Below are 19,241 nucleotides of genomic sequence, written 5' to 3' on the forward strand. Positions count from 1 at the left end.
ATGGGAGGACATGGATGGAGCTCAGTGCGTCTCGGTTTCGTCGTTTGCGGATATTTCGCGTTTTTCTGCGGGGGGATTGTCCCAGGGGCTGAAGCGGGCTGCAGGGAAAGGGACAACCCAAACTGCTGCACCGGCCGGAATAACGAATGTTTCGAGTACACCAGGAGGAAAACGGTGTGCTACTGCGATACCTACTGTCAGAAGACCAGAGACTGCTGCGAGGACTATCAGCGCGTGTGCCAAATATCTGGTGAGCTGCTTCTTCTGTCCTGTTCAGTGACATTTAACTTGAAATAATTTATAATGTTGAGGTTTCGGAGCTCAAAGTTTTGGGGAAAACGACTGTTCTTAGTCCCGGTGACGCCTGTAGTTCATTGTTGTCTAGTTTGGGTCAAGGATGGCTGGCAGTGAGGTGACATGGAGACAGTGAGACATACTACACATGCCTGTTTCTAGCGCGCACACTATGGCTGTTTGTTTTAAGTGCCACAAGTGACCGCTCGGAGGGTTTAGAGGGGAGTATTGTGTCCTCGCTGAGTTTTTTCCAAAACCAAGTTGAGTGTATGTGTTTTGGGGTTTGTGGTGTTGGCCCTTGGGCTTCACATCAAAGCTTCCACTTGCGCAACCCTCCTGTTTCCTGGCTGGAAAGATGTGTGAGCGACCATAACATAGTCACAGATAAGGACAGCAGTTTTCTCTTTACCAAAGAATCAGTAAATCATGGTTGAATGTTCACATAATTAAAGTGTGAGTTTGACTTACATCTTCCCTCAACATCCTGCCCGCTGCTGCTATATATGGACAAACGGACACCATGGGAACAGACTGCCAAAGATGGTCAGGATTACAGTACAGAGCTGTGTCTGAGATTTGACAGGCAGGGAACACTGACCTGTAACTGAGGCAACTCCTACAGTATGTTGAAACAACTTCAGAAGGAGTGATTATCTGTGCGTAGATACACTCAGAGTGTGACCTCGTCTTAAGTGCAAAGTAACAAGCACCTGCAAAGAGTCTACCCTACAAGTCAAAGAGCTCTTAAAAATGTTGCAGCAATCCCTCTATTTAGGCACATTTAGTGTATACACAGTGTCTGAGGATTGCATCCGGATTATTGTTCTGTGATGTGAACGGTCTGCCTCATGCAGACAGACTTGGGTAATTAACTTGAGTACAAAAGTCCTTTTGTAGCTTTACTAGACCTCAGTGTTTACTCCAAAGATAGCTGAACCACCTGCTAATCGGAGTTTATTTACAGAATACTGGAGTACTGCAGCTATTTTCAAAGAGACATGCTGGTGCTTTGCAGATTTTGATGTATTTGGTTCAATAAAAATAATGTTTTAGCCATAATATAAACTAAATGTGCATTCTGAATGTGTCTTTTGAAAGCTTAAAACTTTCAAAAACTTCAATGTCCCTTCCAATGCCATAAATTGTGTGCAAAATATTGTATTTCATTTGATAGGTGAGAATATTGCGCACACAGAAATTCTTTCTATGCTTCTGGATTCAACCCCAAGCTCTTCATTACTGTGTTTGTAATAGCAGAGACGTACGTGTGCAGACATACTAGAGGAAAAAAAAGTTTCTTTCCAGAGCAATACCTCAATCCCGAACTATTAACCGACTGTTCAGGTAAACAGGCACGTTGAAACAGAATTTGCCATGTAGCGGCCAGCTGAGAGGATTGTAGGCATCACTTCATCCTTCCCACGTGTCTGCCAAGTTGAAAGTTAACAGAATAAGCACAGGAAAGTGCCTCAGGTTAGTGTGGATAGTCATCACTATGTGTAACAGCCGTAGAGGTCACAGCTGCCATGTGCCCTGGTTCACCGACACGAGGGATTTTAGCAAAGTGGATGTCATCTATTCCTCTGAACAGTCACACGATGCGATGGTGTGATGCAGGCGTTACAGGTGGGAGAATGCTTTCCAGATGTTTATTAAGGATACAAGGATATTCATGTGATTTAAAGCTGCAAACATCGGCAGCATTTATCACTTCACACTCCTTACAAAGATGCATCTGAACATGAGAGTGATGTCAGCTCACCCTCGAGCTCCTCATGGATCAGTAAGCATTGAGCAATGTTTGAAAATCACCTCCACTTCCTCCCCGTGAAACCTGAACACCTTCACAGTATAAACACAGCCTGCATCTTGTGGCTTGGCTCGGCGCCATCAAACGGACCTGATATTTTCTCACCCACATTAGACTGATCTGCTCCCGCAGCTCTTTGCATCAAGGATCTTGTCTGTGTACCGTCCGTCGCAGTCTGTAATTAACCCATGTCAGCTGTGGCGGAGCAAAGAGCTCAGAGCTCAGAGTGGGTGACATGAGAGGAGAGACAGGAAAACAGGCCGCTCTGTTTGTACCACTTGGACGCAAACACTTAAAGCTCTTCGGAGAGTGATACCAGTCTCTCCAGGGACGCCATTCAAATGAAGTATTTGGCAGGAGCGTGTGTCGTGTGTAAACAGTTGGGAGGATATTCATGTACGCTTACTATTCTTGCAGTAACAATAGTCAGGACACAAGACAGAGTTTATGCTGTTGCAAGGTGTGAATGGAATAAATAAAGTGTCTTTGGTGGAACAACTAAATGTGATGCACATTACAGATCCAGCATCTTTGTCACTCCTTCGCGGCAAGCCTCAGGAGAAATGATCTTTCTCTTGTAGACAAAAAAGTGTTGTATTTGTTTGACGGCTCATGTTTCCACACCACTATCACCTCACGAAGACCTTCTGGCAGGTATCGTCACACTCTATAAATCAAAATGTCTGAAGAACAATCTCAGAGAACAGTTTCTGGAAAAATCTACAGCCAGGATTATGCAACTTGTAATTTGTACAGATGAATCATTTCAAACCTTGTTTTAGTTCTTGGTGATATATGGAAAGCTGACACTGTTATTTTCAAGTAAACCACTTTAGTCTGGATTCCCCTTGACTCTCAGTGTGCATGTCCCACAGCAAAAACTAAGCAGATGAGGATTTTTGGATCGTTTGTCAAATTTGTTTCTATGCCCTTTTCTTATTCCTGCAGCAACATTAGAAATTTAAACATCTCATCAGAAAGATTTGGAGCTAAGTGAGGATAAATGATACGTTTTTGTCTTTGGCATTGACCCCTTAGCAAATTAGCTTTTTCCTAAACACTCCTGTAGTAGGAGTACGTTTCAATCTCAACTTCATGGACAGTTTCCTATGAAGATAATTGCTCATTCCTCTACATAGACCCTTGAGATGATACTGGCGCACAGGAGGACGGAAGGGGCAGCGCCTCTCCTCTCCTGCAGCGGCGTCTGGTACTTCTCACTCTAAAAGGAAGACATGTTGTAGCCTCTGCCTCGGACGCACGAGGGCTTTGCTCATCATTCATCCGTCTCCCCTTGCACGCACCTCTTCTCCTCTTCCATCTCTCCAGGGCGCTGTATGTTTGCTTTCTTTTCCACCTACGTTTACTCCCTCTTTCTCCTCTTCGCTCCCCACACGTTCTTTCTTTAACCTCTACGAACGAGGGAATGTTTTTACACGGCAAGGCTGAAACGGGCCAGCTGCTGAAGTTTTCGGGACAAACATTTTTACCGTCCAGCTTCTCCTGGCATTGACGCGGTGCACGCACCCATGCCGCTGGGTTGCAAAGTTGATGTCCTGCATCTGGCTTCTTAATGAGAATGACCCTTTTTGAACTTGACATGTGTAAACAGTTTACATAGGGAACATTTATTCAGTGGAACAGAATTGCAAAGAAACTTGCAGATCTGTTGATTATCCAGTGTAAAATGGGCACATTTCAGTTCTTTCATACTGTAGCAAAACAAACGTCTGATCTAACACTATAACAACATATTTTGTCGTGGCAGCATGATTAGATAAATTCATTCTAACTTATTCTAATTTTGTCCAAGTACAAGATGAATCCTTTTGTCTCTAGTACCACTGTAAAAACACTTGGTTAGCATCAGTATATTAGCATTTCTTCTTATGGTCTGTCAATTTTGCTAAATTTGAAATACGTTATATTTTATTGTAGGTCATTTTGTCTTAGAAAAATGTCAGGCCATGTCAACGCGGGTCACCCTTTGACTCATGTGAGTGCATTTTCAGTTTCATTTCCTTGTTTATTACTTTCGTATTGAGAGTACAAGAGGAAGCAGTGTTCAAACAAATATTATTGAAAGGCCGAGTAATTCAGACACGTCTGCGAGGTTGTGTAGTTTCAACAGAAAATCTGTCTCAGCTGTGTAAGCAATGAATCCTTTTAATCAGTCGGTGTGCTTGGCTCCCCTTGTCGAGGTGTCTACAGGAAGCATTTATGTCCTAACCTGTTATTAGGGCTCAGTCCCGTGTCCTTCACCCCTATTAACGGGCTTATGCCTTGTGCTTGCCGCACATTGTAAGGCTTGTCTGATGGGAGCACGGCCCAGGCCTCTACGGGGGGGGGGGGGGGGGGGGGGGTGACCGTGGAGGGCTTGAGGTGTACTGGTCCTCAGCGGAGCAGCTGGACATCTGGGTCCCATCAGAGAAGAGGCGGGGGTGGATAGAGGGGGAGGAAAGAGCGAGAAAGAGGACCAAAAAACAAAAAAAATAAAGGAGACAGATGGGGGGGAGAAAGAACAAGGGAGGGTGCAGGACAAAGTGATAAAGAGAGAAGAAGATAAAGCCGATTGGGCGGGCAGGTCTGATAACTCTTTTGTTGTGAGACCCTAAAATGGAAACGCAATTCAGGGAGAGTGAAAGGGAAAGCAAAGGAATCTGAAGGGCCTGATAGGATGCCGTGTAACAAGAGTGGCGGAAGAGTTGGGAGATAAAAGTGTTGATGTTGGATACGCATTCAAGTAGCACCGTCTGAGGAAAGCACAGCTGACAACTTTGTCCGAGCAAACTTCTGCTACTGTCAGTGTTTCACCTATAGCTGCAGTTTTCGAAATATTTCAAACTACGTACATTACCCTCTCTTCATTTCTAGTGTTTGTGTAAATGTGGTTTAATCGGCATGAAAATGTACGTATGTGTAATAAAGTTTCCTCTCTTTTACTTTAATTGTTTCAAAGTTCACTTTAACGTTAACCTCCAAAGATTATCTAATATCAGATAAAGCACAGCGTGTCTCTAATTACAGTCTTACTTGAGGATAATCATAAAACATTCCAAAACACTTGTAAAATCTCATCCGATCAATGGGACAGAAGCTGGACATGCTGACGACCAGCACCATTTGTTTCCTGCGCAGAGGTCAGAGGTCAGAGGTGGCGGCTTACCGCAACTGGGGACTTTCTCGTCAACAATGCAAACAGGGGACAGCGGCGGCTGCGTGGGTTAGGCTGTGTCACACCGTCAGCGGGGTTATCACGTGGGTGGCGGGGCTGTTGCGCCGGTGGTACCAGAAACAGACTGGGGGGACCACCACGGTTTGGTAATTGCCTTCTGACCCCTGGTGGCACGGGGCCAACAGGCTGAGACTTCCAGACAGGGCTCCAGTCTTGTTTGTGCGTATGTCGGCGTCGAAACAGAGGGATAATAGCCCTGTTTCCCCCAGGGTGCGGGAACTCGCCGACCCTATCGGTTTCACTGCACACCCTCGCTGCAAGACCTCAACTGCCCCTCTTGTTGGGTTTTTCCCGCTACGAGAAAAGGAAAACAACAACGTACAAACTACCCCGTGAACGTCAGAGGATGTAAAAAAATAAAAGGGAAGGAAAGGCAAGCAGGGAGGAGCAAGGATAAGAAGAGGTGGAGAAGGAAAGAGTAGGAAGTTGATACCGTTGTGGTGTCTGATTCCATCACGCCCTTCGGTACTCTTTCAAGAAATTTCACGTCGCTCAACAAGTCTGCGCAGGGCATTGTGTATGTTTTTGTGTTTTAGGGCATGGCCGAGGGTGGAACAAGCCCATCTGGCAGGATCTCTCTGACAGAACTTTATTTTTATTTCTATGTGTGGGGCGATCTGGGAAAAGGCGAGTGTCAGGTGGGCAGCACTAATGTGCAGGAATGCAGAGATTCCACAGCGGCTTTGTGGATCGGCTGTGTCACCGAGGCGGCCGCTCCCCCCTCCGACACCCCGACGGGACCATGGGAATGAACCGAACAGGCGGCACCTTGAAAGCTCTCCCTGCTCCCTCGTTCCCCCCTGTTCACACACATACTTATTCACTCGCAGCATTGTGCTGTGTGTCGAGTGCGTATTATAAAGATAGAATGAGAGAGATTAGATGACAAGGGAGGATTAGATTCAGTTATGGTATATTTATCCACTACTTCCCTATAATTTCACCAAGAACATCTGAGAGCTTCAAGCTGCGTGCACCTGCTCTCATTGTACTGAAGTTTTATTGTTTGCAAAAAAAAGAAAAGAAAAAATTGAGAAGCTTCACAGCACAAATATCAGCCTCCATCAACTGTCTTGTGTTGCAACTGTGCATGGTTTTTGCGTTTATTTATTATTTTATTATGAGTGCTTGTGGCTCTCTCCTTCTTGTTTATGTGTTTATGAAGTGCGCGCTTCCCCCTTAAAACAAGACTGTTAAATGTCTGCCGCTATTAAATCTCTGTGCTGGACGGGGCTTGATTAGTGGAGGAGTCCTGTCGCTTTGATCAGAGCAGCCATCTATGTAATACAACTTCCTCTTAGCCTGATGTAATTGGCTAAATTAGCCTACTGAACGGGAAGCTTGATTGCTGCTGCTGCTGTGTGTTTGGGCGGTGTGTGTGGGTGTGTGTGTGTGTGTGCATTTATGCGTGTGGTAGAGGGAAATCAGAGGGAACAGGATGCAAAATTAGCCCCTTGTTTTAATGGCCCCCACACGTACGGCCTGGGTTGCAGACTTCCTGCGTCTGGGGTTAAGCTGATCCGACATAAGTAGATGGCAATGACCCAGTCGCTCGTTGCCACGTGCCTACCTGAGTGAATTCTCACTGGAATATTATGCAAGACTAAATCAGGGTGTGTTGTGCAGCTTAGAAGTTTAGCCATGCAGTCAGGCATGGCAGCAGGGGAAAGTTTGCTACTTCCTCTGGGGTTTCACAGTTATACAGTTTGTCACACTAGCACGTTTTTGAGAACTTAAGTCTCCTTTATTTTGTGTAAAAGAGAGTAAGGCGATCTAAATCAATAAGAGCACTTCCCCTACTTGAGTTTGGTCTTTAATATGTCATGACTTCTGGTTATCTTGACCTTTAGCTGATCGCTCTATCTCCCTGCTTCCCTAGCAGCCATCGACTGCGTGGTTGGATCATGGGGTCCCTGGTCATCGTGCACTTCCCCGTGCGGAGTCGGCAGCACGGAGAGGAGCCGCCAAGTATCTGTCCCCCCTAGAAATGGAGGCACACCCTGTCCTGACCTCAAACAGCGAAGAGGATGTTTTGGAAACAACGCCATATGCAGCACTGCGAAAGGTGAGCACCTGACCTTTTTCTCCGTGCCTCTGCATGCATGCATGTAGTCCCGCTGCGGACTCTGCTACATATTAATTAGGTGTTTTTTTTTGGTATTCTCTGGGGGTGCTCAGTGGCGTTCTGGGTTTGTTTGCATCTGGGGAACTTTCTGCTGGGAGTTTACATGTTTCCTTCCACAAATACATGAATAGAAGGTTAAATAGGGACACTGAACTGGTCATATTGGTGCTTGTGAGTGTGAACGGCAACCCGTCCAGGGGGTACCCCGCCTCTCGCCCAGCCCTCTACATGATGAGTAATTGTAGATGATGGAGGATATTCTCTGGGGTACCTCTTGTTAACAGTTTTCCTGTAAGCAACACAATCCTCCACATCTGTTCTGAGTGAGGTCTTATCTCCAGCTGCGCTATTTCAACACCTCCGTTCTGCCCTTTACCGTTGCATCACATTCCCAGCAATGAAACACCAGAACACGGATTTCCACAGAAAAGAGCCAAGCACTAAAGCATGGGTCACTCTGAGTCCGTCTGAGTCACGGGATGAGTTGTTACAGATGATGGTGATCTTCGGTTGTAGCAAGACCGTATCTGACGTATTTGTTGTCCTCTTTCCATTTCCACCTTTCCACCCCCAAAACTTGACTTCCAGAGGTGGCAAAGATCTTGCCTGATTCTTTCAAGAGGAACTTCAAGGACCCTTGGAGGCGACCACACATGATGATGAAGGAGGAAAAGGCCAGGTAAGGCCTCTATTTTGGTCTTTGTGTACCGCTGCTCGTCCGTGCGTAGTGATGGGTTTCAGCACAATCACTGCACAGGGAGGTAATTACAGCTGAACTGTGCAGAGTGCTGAACGATCACTAGTCCATTACTGAGGGTGGGATTTTTCAGACTGCAGTTCAGTATAAGAAAATGGTAGAAAGCAATATAAAATTTTCAGATGCTGCTTCTTCTGGCATGAACCTCTTTAGTTCTATCTCCAAGCTCCAAGCTTGGCCTGATTTCACTCAAGGTTCAGATCTCTTTTTACTTGATTCGACATCAACTTTATGCTCTAAAAGATTAGACGCTGCGGACCAAGGCCAAGGTTGCCGTAGCAAATTGCTTGGGCTGTGTAACATGAACTCTGTCACTGAATATTTGCATCACCAGCTGACCTTTGCTGATAAGGCAACCGTAATCCATGTAAAAAGGAGAAAAGCCTCCGCTGCGTATACGTCATGTTTGATCTGAGCTGGTCGCAGATGTTCTCAGAGCTGGGCAAAAAAAAATAAAAAATCAGAGACAAGGGAATAAAATCATGGCTGGTTTCCTGACAACTCAGCCTTTCATACTGATTAAAACGGACGTCGGACACATTTGTTTTGACTGAAAGGCTAAATCTAGGGAGACTGGAAAGGAATTACTCATAAATGATTCAGCATGAATTACATAGAGTAAGGGTGATTTCACGCAGACACCGGGTTACAACAACATGACATGATTATCGGGTGTTGTCTCTGGTCTGGATATATCTTTAAAATGATTTGAGCAATATCTCTAGAAGAGATGATTTTTTTAGTGGAATAAACAGGGATTTAAAGCATTTAAGATTATGTTCTGCAGCCTGGACAAGCCTATTAAAGTAGGGTGTAAAGCGAAGAAATCCCACATACCTCTGTGCTAGAGCCTCATTATTCTGTTTGTTGCTAATTCACAATATTTTTTTTACTTGCAGCCAGACCTCAAAATGCAAGCAAATCAGACAATGAACAATGCGTTCTTTATTTTTTATTTTTTGTAAATGTTACTGGTGTAGAAAGGAGACTGAACCTTCGTGTTTTTCCTTGACAAACCACCCCACTGAGGATGGTGTTTTGTCATCTGACTGAATCAAAGACAAAATAAATAGCACAGCGAGGTTCAAAATGCCTTCCAGGGAACACGGTGATCAGGAAAACAAGACTTTATTGTTGTTTCCAGTGTGCAGACTGAGATGTGTGTTGATATTAGGACAGTGCAGGTGACCATGACCATGATTGTTGGATCACCTTCAAATGGAACAAACTTATCTGCACACTTGAGACACTTGTACTTTGTCTGTTTAAATGGGCTGGATCAAAACGTGGCCTTCATCTTTCATCCTAGTTGAAAAGTTTTAGGGGAGGGAAGGGGAGGCAGACTGTGTTGGGAGTGCACCAATGTGTCTTTATCTGGACATATTCCACTTGGCAGTTTTATTGCAGATATTAGTACCAAATGTGAATGAAGGACGTTCCAGCAGGGCGTATTTTTGTCAGATTTAGGAAGCAAATATGAATGAGTCCACCGGCCAGCTGGGGCCTTTCTGTGTGGAGTTTGCATGTTCTCCCTGTGTCTGTGTGGGTTCTCTCCAGGTACTCCGGCGTCCTCCCACCGTCCAAAGACATGCTTGTTAGGTTAATTAGTGATTCTAAATTGGCCGTAGGTGTTAGTGTGGTTGTCTGTCTCTCTGTGTTAGCCCTGCGACAGATTTGTACCCTGCCTCTCGCTCAGTGACAGCTGGGATAGGCTCTAGCCCCCCTGCGACCCTCCAGAGGACAAACGGTTACAGAAAATGAATGAATGACCCTTTTTGTTTTTTTTTTCTCCCCCTTTCTTTGCAGCTACTGCGTGTACCTGCGGATAAAACAGGCCAGTGCTGCATGTAAACTCAAACTGTGGAGCGCCCAGCTGGTGAGAGAGAGGCTGGTCTGTGCAGAGTGTCAGAGCGACGCCATGTCAAAGTCAAACCGCTGCGGAGGCGACGGCCTGGAGAACTTAAGGTAAACAAAACTAATGAGATATATCCAATGATACGCTCAGCCATTAATGCTGTGGCGTGTGTTAGCCAAAAACATGGATAGTGAACAATTTGCATCCCCCTGTTAGGAGTAAAACAAAACACTTAAAGCAACCAGTGCTTTTAGTTTAGAGCTATGGTGTTTTAAATGATGAGCTTAGTTCAGCTCCATATTTATGGGAATAAATAGCAGCTTCTTTCTTGAAAAACAAAAAACATCTTAAACTGTGTAATGAAAGTATTGAGTACGTCAGACCTAAGACACATATTAATTTGCTTTATAAACTTTATAAACTGAAATTAGCTGTTACATCCACATATATGGACCAGGTGATGAGGAGAGTAACAGAAGTCATGAAGGAAGAAAGAGACAGAAGTGAAACAGAAGGCCCTTAAGACACACTAGCAACTAAAAGATTAAGCCTAACAAAGCACAGAAACAGCATTTAAAGCAGGGCGAGTAAAGCTGCAAATGAAGCAATGACAATAACAGGGTGCTCTTTCACCGCCCCATTGGCAACCAGCTCGCCTTCACCCTCAGCCTTTATACCTCATCTCCTGATGACCAGGTGGAGACAGGTGCACCAAATCACCTGCTGCATAATGAAGGATGGGCAGCACCTGGAGGCACACAAAGAAAAAGAACAAGCAGCCACCAAATAAATAAATAAATAAATAAAATACATGTGCACACTAACACTCACAGCACATAGCAAGTAACTTTATAAAAATGTAAATTACAGCGAATCTGTCTGAAGTATTTCCCTTGCCTTTAAAGAGAACAGCACACCATTCAACATATTTTAAATTAATAAAAGCATTTTTCCATTGCATAATTTGGAAAACCATATATCTTGAAATTAAAGTGGCCTTTTAAACCACATATTCCTGTGTATTAATGTAAGGCATTATTAATAATATCCATGCTCTGACACTACTGTGGGCCTTCAGAATTTTTTCAAATTGCACTTTAATTATAAAATAGTCCACTAATATTTTCTGTCTCATAACTGTTCTGTGCCCGATCTGGTCTGTCATTCTCCAGGACCTTCTGGGCGGCAGCTTCGGTCCCGGGCTGTCACGGTTCCTGGGAGCGACAGTCGTCTTCTGAAGGCTGCAGGTGTCCTCCCTACTCTGTACTCTTTGTCTGAGGCGACACGGAAGCTCCAGATAATCCACGTGCAGGGACAAGATCTCTCTCAGCTCCTCCCGCTAGCTGTGGAGAGAGCCCCCGCCGGCCAGATCCGATCCTCCGATCCAGATTACTGGATGCGTAACTCAAGGAGATCAGCAGCATCCTGCCATCTTTTCCTAATTTCACCTCATGCTCTGTACTGTATACACTATAACCAAGCACACAGAAATTCTTGCATTTAACTTCAGTTCTTACAGCCACGTTGTGTACCTTTCACCTCCAAAGCAAAGCAACATCTATACGCCTTTTTACCTCTGAATCTTTGCTATCTACCTCCATCAGTGCAAGTGTATTTGCTAATGCATAATGTGTAAATCTAAATATATTATTTTTCTTTATACATTTTCTACTTATGTTTGTTCATGTGTAATGTAAACGTGTCTATATATAGCTACACTTATTTGTATCCGACTGTTTAAAAATCCAACAGCAACACGGGGTTTAGGTCCCAGTCCTGAAACCCAGTAAAAAAAGTGGTTCATCCGTTGCCAGAATCCTTGATTCCATATATTGAATGTTCAGCAGTTTCACTTAACACTTAATATAATTTTGAAATATATATATATATATAAAAAAACATTTATGCCATCAAGTGAAGCTGAATATCAGGTGATGTTTCTCAGGTGCTTAGATGTGTGTCTTTCTCTTCTGATGGTCGGTCGCTGATGTTTTTAACAGGGACTCATAACTTAAACCAGTCCCATCTGTTTAGACCTAATATTGTTAGAGAGGCCATATTGGATAATTTCACTGTGGTTGTCCCTCTGGTAGCCTGTGTCCAAAAACTATATAAAAAAATCTGCTCACAGCAAGGATTATCAGAGGAGTATCCTCTAATAACGGTATCACATATAGCCAGCTTACTCTTACATTATTAATTAACAGATCCCCGAAGCTCTTTGACTTGTTCTGCTTTACCGTCTCTGCTCCTGTCTCTACTGACTTTTTAAAAGAAGTTGCAGCATTAAAGGGGAATTACCGTTTTTTACAACCTGGACCTTATTTCTGGCATAAAATACAATCGTTTACTCACCCATATAACTTTGGTGTCATTTGGAGTTGTTTGGCCGATATTTAGATCCGCGTATATCCATATAGTGGGACTGACTGGGGCACCGAAACGCAGCCTCTAAATAATGCATTATCTGCCGCAAAACTTGTTCATTTCACCAATATTTTGTTATCGTATGCTAGTGCTATTCCCCGTTGAGTCCGGAGTTACCTGTTATCTATTCGCGGACATGCAGCGGTTTGTTGTTCTTTGGCCAGCTGTTCCTCTCTCTGCCTCCGCATCCTTCTTTCAGCGATCTCCTCATCCGTATACTCTGGCTCAAAGCGGTAAGGACGTTCATCATAAACAAAGTTGTCGTCCACAACCTCAGAATCGGAAAAATACCTAGCCAAGTTGCAAAAAACTAGCAGTAGCAAATTACAGGTGAAATGAACGAGTTTTGTGCCAAATAATGCGTCATTTAGAGGCTGTGTTTCGGTGCCCCAGTCACTCCCACTATATGGATATACGCTGGATCTAAATATCGTCCGAATGACTCCAAATGACACCAAAGTTATACGGGGAAGTAAAAGATCGTATCTTATGCCAGAAATAAGCTCCAGGTTGTAAAAAATGGTAATTCCCCTTTAACAGCAGCATTGCCTTCCTGATCTCAGGACTCAGTTACCCGGCGGTTCAATAACGCCTTCCTACATCTCTCATACCGCTGGGTTAACAAGAGGACCGTGTTTTTCTCTCCCATGTCTGTGATTGTGTGTTTATTTATTACAAAGCAAGCGGCGATGATTTTATTACTAGTGCAGCACGGCATACTCTGTACACTGTCCAATAGTGGAAACAATACTATTTTTTTTTCTGATGTGTATATTTCATTAAAACATTGCATTCAGATTAAGAAAAGCTTGGATTTGTTATTGCTCACACAGACCACCATTAGCATTTTTGACTTCTCTAAGTATACACCTCAGTTTCACCAGTATTTACGAGGAGAGTTTCAGAGAAAACCACCGCTGAACGTATGTAACATAACGCAAACATGCAACCATTAACGTACGTTTGTTGCATTCTCTGCATTTTTTCCCGATCTGTAAACGGGATGACGACAAGCAAAGTGACAACTAATGTGTATAATTATGTTTTTGTGCAACGTTCTCCTGCAATTTAGAGTTTTTTTTTGTGATGTAACTGCTAGAGATAACGGGCGGACAGATTGAACATCAGGGCCGAGACACTGCACAGTTTACGTCATACAGAGAACAACACATGGCCAGTCTGAAAGCTAGTTGGCCTCCACCTTTATGTAATTTATGGACATGGAGAAAGGGATGTTTGACCTTAAACCCTGACCCTGAAGGGTTGCAGCTCTTTATGCTGATAAATGTTACTGTTATAAAAAAATCCATCAGTCAGATTTTTTATTTGAAGTGCAAGATAGCCTGGATATGCTTCATAAATAGAGTGCAGTTTTGCTTGTTTGGAAAATGAAAATGGAACAATGTGAAAGTCTTACTCATCAATATTCCTAACAATTTGACAGGGCTTTGTAAAAAGTGATGATTTTATGCGTTTCATCTCAGATGCACTTGAATATCACCTCCTCCATTAATCTCTCCAGCCGCCCTCTCTCCAGCTCTCTCCCAAACTCCCCGTCGTCAGCACAACTCTTTATTTTCTCTTACTACAACAGTGGCAATAGGGTGCCGTCAGCCTGACAGTCCATCCCCTCCGCTGCCCTGCCTCTGCTGCTAACCCTGCTTTCCAAAGGGCAGGAAGGCCCGTCTCTGGCCCGGTGCCTGATGGGCTCCGACAGCAGTGTGTTCTGGGATTACGGCCAAAGAAAAGGGGGGCATTCCATCGCTGGCGGCTTTTGTCATAGCATGGCCACTGTTTGCTTTTGACAAGACAGCTGTGCGAAGCCCTTCCAGCCCCCACGTTCGGCAATGGGGGAAAAGAACCCAGAGGTGACTTCCGTTTATTGACGATGCCGGTGGAAGCGCGGTGCCACCTCGACCTGAGGGCCCTTCTTCGGCATGTCAATCTATAGCCACAGTTAATCATCGTATTGCCCTCACATTCGATATGGCAGGGATAAGCGCAGTGAAATAGGTCCCGGAAATTCAAACTTTGCTCTGCACCCATAAAAATATTGTTTCCCTTTCTTTCAGCCAAACAAAGGTAGAACCTGGTAGAGCAAGCTAAAAATCATTTCTGTGCCTTGTCTCCTGAACCCTTTTTGATTTTTCCACTGCTTCTTACAGTGTAAATGCCACTGACACTTTTCTTTCCCATCCACCTTGTTTACATGTTCATGTGCCATCACCGCATGTGCAACAGAAACAGTCTGACTTGAGGTATCACGGCAATGACCGCAGGAGCCTCCATCAGCTTGGAGCCCTGGTGCACCCATTAAACCACTCTGCTTCTCCCTAATGTTGTGTATAGACTATGTGTGTTTTGGGGGTATGTGTACTGTCATTAGCAAGTCATCTTAATGAAGGCTTGTTGCTCCTGTAGGAGCAGCTGGTCCCTGACAGAGGAATGATAATGAATGGACGCATCAACATGAGGACTTCGGCCGCACGTAGCAACACAGATGGGACACAACCCCACGCATGAACACATACAGAGTGATCATTATGTTGTTTTTCAGATTGTGCACCACTACGGGACAGATCATTCTAAGACTTTAAGTGTGACGTAATTGCAGAATAATTTGCTTCTCTGCCTGGGACAGAACTACTTTGGCAACTTTACTCTGAGAGTTTGAAGTAAATAATAAGTAAAACTTTCATGTAAAAATATCTCCATGTTGTAACATCACGAGCCATACAAATATAAAGCAAATAGCGTGATAACAGTAGTAGGCAATATAAGTGACTAAGTAGACAATGATTAATCAAGTCGTGTCTTTCTGCAGGAGCTCATGCAAATTCCAGCCTTGAAAATGGCGCCACCTAGTGGCACTTTTGACTTCCTGCTCCACTTTTCACAAAAACTTCCAGAACACCAGATACTCCCCTTATGAATGTTTTTATTCGATATGAGGATCAGATTACAATAAACAGCACATGGTAAAAATGTAACATTATAACCAGGAATTCTCATTTTTTTGGTCTAATTAATCAAATTCTTTCATAATACTTTTTTTTTTTTTTAAAAACGTGGTTCATACGAATATTGAGACCGTGGTTATGTTAATGGAGATAACCCTTAATTTTCCAGTTTTTATATTCACAGCTGGCTTGCTTTTATTGTTTATTGTGTACAATAACTAACAATGACATTCTGCAGCAGGAGCTCATCGATATAAAGGGTTTATATTTATATAAAGCTAAAGAAAGCACAGAATCAACAACAAAGAGAAGCATCTCATGGTCACATGTGTCAGTGGAGACAGAACCGTGGCACAGATCCAAAAGTAAGTCGACTGTACATACATAGCACGTGTAAGGCAAAAGTGACTTTAGTTGGAAGTGCTGCTTACTTGCACATACTGTACGTATAGGCAGGTCCAGGAATCACATATAGCACTAACATATGGAACATACAAAAAAACAAAAAACAAAAACAACAAAGTTTTTTTTTTTTTTTTAAAGAATTATTGAATTATTAACTAATTAAAACTTCTCTTCCACATTTGTCCAACAATTCATCTATTTTGTTCCAATGATGAACTAGAACATATTTTCATAAAATTCAAATGACTTCATTCAGACAGAAAGGTAGTGGTGCTTGATGGAGAAAACAAAAATATCTTCCGTGAACAGAGACATCATCATCTGTTACAGCTAATAAACACACAGAGCAGAATCTTCCCTTCAAAACACACACAAAAAAAAAAAAAATCACTTACTTTGATGTGGAAGACTCCATAAAAAAAACTCAAGAAAATAAAACATAGTTTACTCAACTGAGGAGAGGATGGAAGGCAAAGTGAGAGGATGACCTGTGGCCAGTTTTTGTCTATGTCAGGCGAATCCAAGTGTTTGTTTTATTTGAGGTTTTTAATCTGCTGGTTTGTGTTGTTGATCTTGAGATCCATCTTGTCCACTTTGTTCAGCAGAGCATCAATGGAGTCGTCCTGCTCCTCAATCTCAGACTGGAGTCCCAGGCCAAGGTTCTTCAGTCTGCTCAGGCCGTTGGATATCTCGTCTAGGACATTCACAAAGCACATCTGACATTAGTTTTGTGGAATGACACGCAATACATGAAGATACAGGTATTTTTTTTTAAAATTTTATAACACAACATGTAATGCTTTCCTTTCTCTGCATTATATGAAACTATATACTAGAATGTAAAATAAAATAGAAATATAAGACGATAAAACCAGAAAACAGAAACACTGTTTACCCAAATTGTTGTCAAGGGTCTGGTGAGCCTCTCTGAGGTGCCTGTTCTGAGGGTACGCATTCTGTCTAGATGAGCTGTCATCTATTGATGCAGTAGCCCCAAATCCTGGAACACAGAAATCAGAAATGGTGACACACAGTTTGTAGTATGGTTAGGCCATGCTTTGTTTCTGGTGAAAGCTCTCACCTCCTGTATCCAACTTTCTTAAGTTGGGGTGGCTGGCTTGGTACTTATCTTCGTGTTCTCTGCTACTGGACATGGCATTCTGTAACCTGAGAAAGTCAGATAAGCCCTGTTAAGGTCTTTAGTCAAGGACAAGCAATGACAAATACAATAAAAATATACCTGAAAAGGTAACTGAAGCCGTTATACTGATGTGTGTTTCATTTGGACTTCTAGATGAAGAAGCATTAAGCATTATTCGGACAATAATTCTGAGTCAACTTTGTGAAATGGGATTTCCAGCTATTTCAAATACGTAGATGTTATATGTATGTGACGTGTAGACATGTAAGGTGAGGTAAGTGCGTAACACTCTAGGTAAAAGGTGACCTTACATCACAAGGAAACATATCAGTAACATCAATTATACTGAAGGACATTGACACGTTTAAATGTGCCATAATTAACCAAGCTGTTGTTTTGTGCAATTGCATTGTTACGTGCAAGTCAATAAACTAGTATTTTATTCAGTCAGAGGAGTTCAAGTAAGGGCATAAACTCCAAACATTTTAATAATAATAATAACAATAATAATTCATCTTATTTTTTATCATTTCTATCCACAAGAAATCTCCCTACACTTATATTAATCTGATTTAATATCCTCACATGTGTACTACACATTTCAAAAGATTAAATAATAATAACTATATTTAAAATGATGTATAATACAGTAAAAAATATTTTATTTCTTTTCAGTAACATTTACTTCCGCTGAAACTAATAATAGCTGACACAGCCCACTGATCCAGAGAAAGTAGAAGTGAAACTTACCTATCACTGGCCTGATAGGCCTTCTGCTCCTCGGGTGGGGGCTTTGTCTCTGGCTTGCCCTTGAAGTAATTCACAAGGCCGCCCCAAACACTCTTGATACTGGTAATGTGCTTCTGGCTAGTCTTCAGGTCCTGATCCATATTGTCCAACATCCTGTCTGTCCTCTTCAGAACTTCACCTTGTCGCACCAGCTCCTACAGAGAGAGAGAGAAATAGAATATATAGATGTGAGGAAGGGGACCTTTAAGATTTCTTTCCCCCTCAGAGGCAATGACAACTCTTTGTTTGCCAGTGTGCACCTGACTTGTTTTACATACCTCTGCCGTGTCCACGCCAATCTTCTCTGATTCATAGATGAGACCGATGGAACGGTGACTGCTGTCCACCGCGGACTGAGCTGTCCGCATCACCTCCTGCTGGAGGTACCGCTGCCTCCTCTCGGCATCACTCAGCCCGTCATTGGCGTCATCATCAAAACCCCTATTTTTAGGCTTAAAATCTTCCTCCTCGTCATCATCAGCAAAAGGGTTGTGGGATTTTGGGTAGGCCATCTGTGAAGCAAAGTTTTGACAATACAGTCTTAAGATATTCTAGCCTTTTCCTGAGTTTTCAACTGCGCTCTCATAATCGTCAAGGTCAAGAATGAATTTTCACTTTCAACAGCTGGTGTTGTTTCTGTAAACGTGGGGATTTTGACACAGTTTGAAACTGAAACCATTGGGTGGCTGACAGAGTATTAAAATAAATGTAATAATTTAATGATCGAACCTTAAAAATACAGCCCTGCCTGTGCTCTTAATTTGTATACAGCCATCGATAAATAGTCTAGTAGAAATTAAGCCATGTGCCATCTTTGAGGTATGTTACTTTCCATTAATCAGCATTTTAAGTGTCAAATCTGGCTACATATTGAATAACTCCATGCATGCTTATTGTATCCCTAAAAAAAAACATTTCCAGAACAACGTGAGTCTCAGCTGACATGCTGATTTGATAAATGCCATCCCATATATTTTTCAAGAAACTTCGATTAGGAGTAGCTCCAAGGTGTTAGCTTTTCAGCTAGCCGCAACTTCCACACAACAAATCGAGTTAAGTCGAACGAAATTAAGTGATGAAATGTGCCCGTACAATGATTCACACTAATAACCTGTTAAACAATTGCTGTACAATAAAAAAAATACAGAAAATATATAACTTCATTGCTATGTCTTACGTGTATAATGGGTGTCGGTTAGCTAGTCAACCGCTAGCTTGTCAACAAAAACTGCCAACCAACGCAATTACCACTCGTGTAAGTCAAATAAAAGCATCGCAGTGTCGACATGGGAATTTTCTTCTCGTATAAAAGATGTGTGCCTAAAATGAAATCGTAAAAATGAAGGAACGGGCAACTTAATTGACAAACCTTTGACCGCCGCAACCGAAGACGCTGCTGTTGCTCTATCAGCTGACTGTCTCTGGATACTTCCGGTCACGTTC

The 19,241-nt window shown here is 42.9% G+C and overlaps 2 protein-coding genes across 2 annotated transcripts; one reads left to right on the forward strand and one right to left on the reverse strand.

The window, feature by feature from the left end:
• Positions 1-13,275, forward strand: LOC311492926 (somatomedin-B and thrombospondin type-1 domain-containing protein; the record flags this gene model as incomplete). The annotated part of the gene is made up of 5 exons (XM_084551376.1): positions 1-250; positions 7,219-7,404; positions 8,053-8,143; positions 10,028-10,186; positions 11,249-13,275. The coding sequence occupies 5 exons, from the start codon at positions 1-3 to the stop codon at positions 11,352-11,354; spliced, it is 792 nt and encodes a 263-aa protein (XP_084407502.1). The 3' UTR covers positions 11,355-13,275.
• A 2,091-nt stretch (positions 13,276-15,366) lies between these two features.
• snap29 (synaptosome associated protein 29) lies at positions 15,367-19,206 on the reverse strand. Its single transcript, XM_084551660.1, has 6 exons — positions 19,168-19,206; positions 18,077-18,310; positions 17,760-17,953; positions 16,950-17,035; positions 16,764-16,868; positions 15,367-16,562 (listed from the first exon to the last, which is right to left on the reverse strand). Exons 2-6 carry the CDS (start codon positions 18,308-18,310, stop codon positions 16,402-16,404), a joined length of 780 nt encoding a protein of 259 aa, XP_084407786.1. The 5' UTR covers positions 19,168-19,206; the 3' UTR covers positions 15,367-16,401.
• Between the last annotated feature and the right edge of the window lie 35 nt (positions 19,207-19,241).

This window comes from Chelon labrosus, assembly GCF_963514085.1.
Source record: "Chelon labrosus genome assembly, chromosome: 9".
In the NCBI taxonomy this organism is placed as follows: Eukaryota; Metazoa; Chordata; class Actinopteri; order Mugiliformes; family Mugilidae; genus Chelon; species Chelon labrosus.

Excerpts from the sequence above, each read along its gene's own strand:
- snap29 (XM_084551660.1), bottom strand. The coding sequence starts at position 18,310 with ATGGCCTACCCAAAATCCCACAACCCTTTTGCTGATGATGACGAGGAG. Across the intron at positions 17,954-18,076 it reads TTGGCGTGGACACGGCAGAG|GAGCTGGTGCGACAAGGTGA; the intron begins GTATGTAAAACA and ends CTCTCTCTGTAG. Across the intron at positions 16,563-16,763 it reads GACCCTTGACAACAATTTGG|ACGAGATATCCAACGGCCTG; the intron begins GTAAACAGTGTT and ends TGAATGTCCTAG.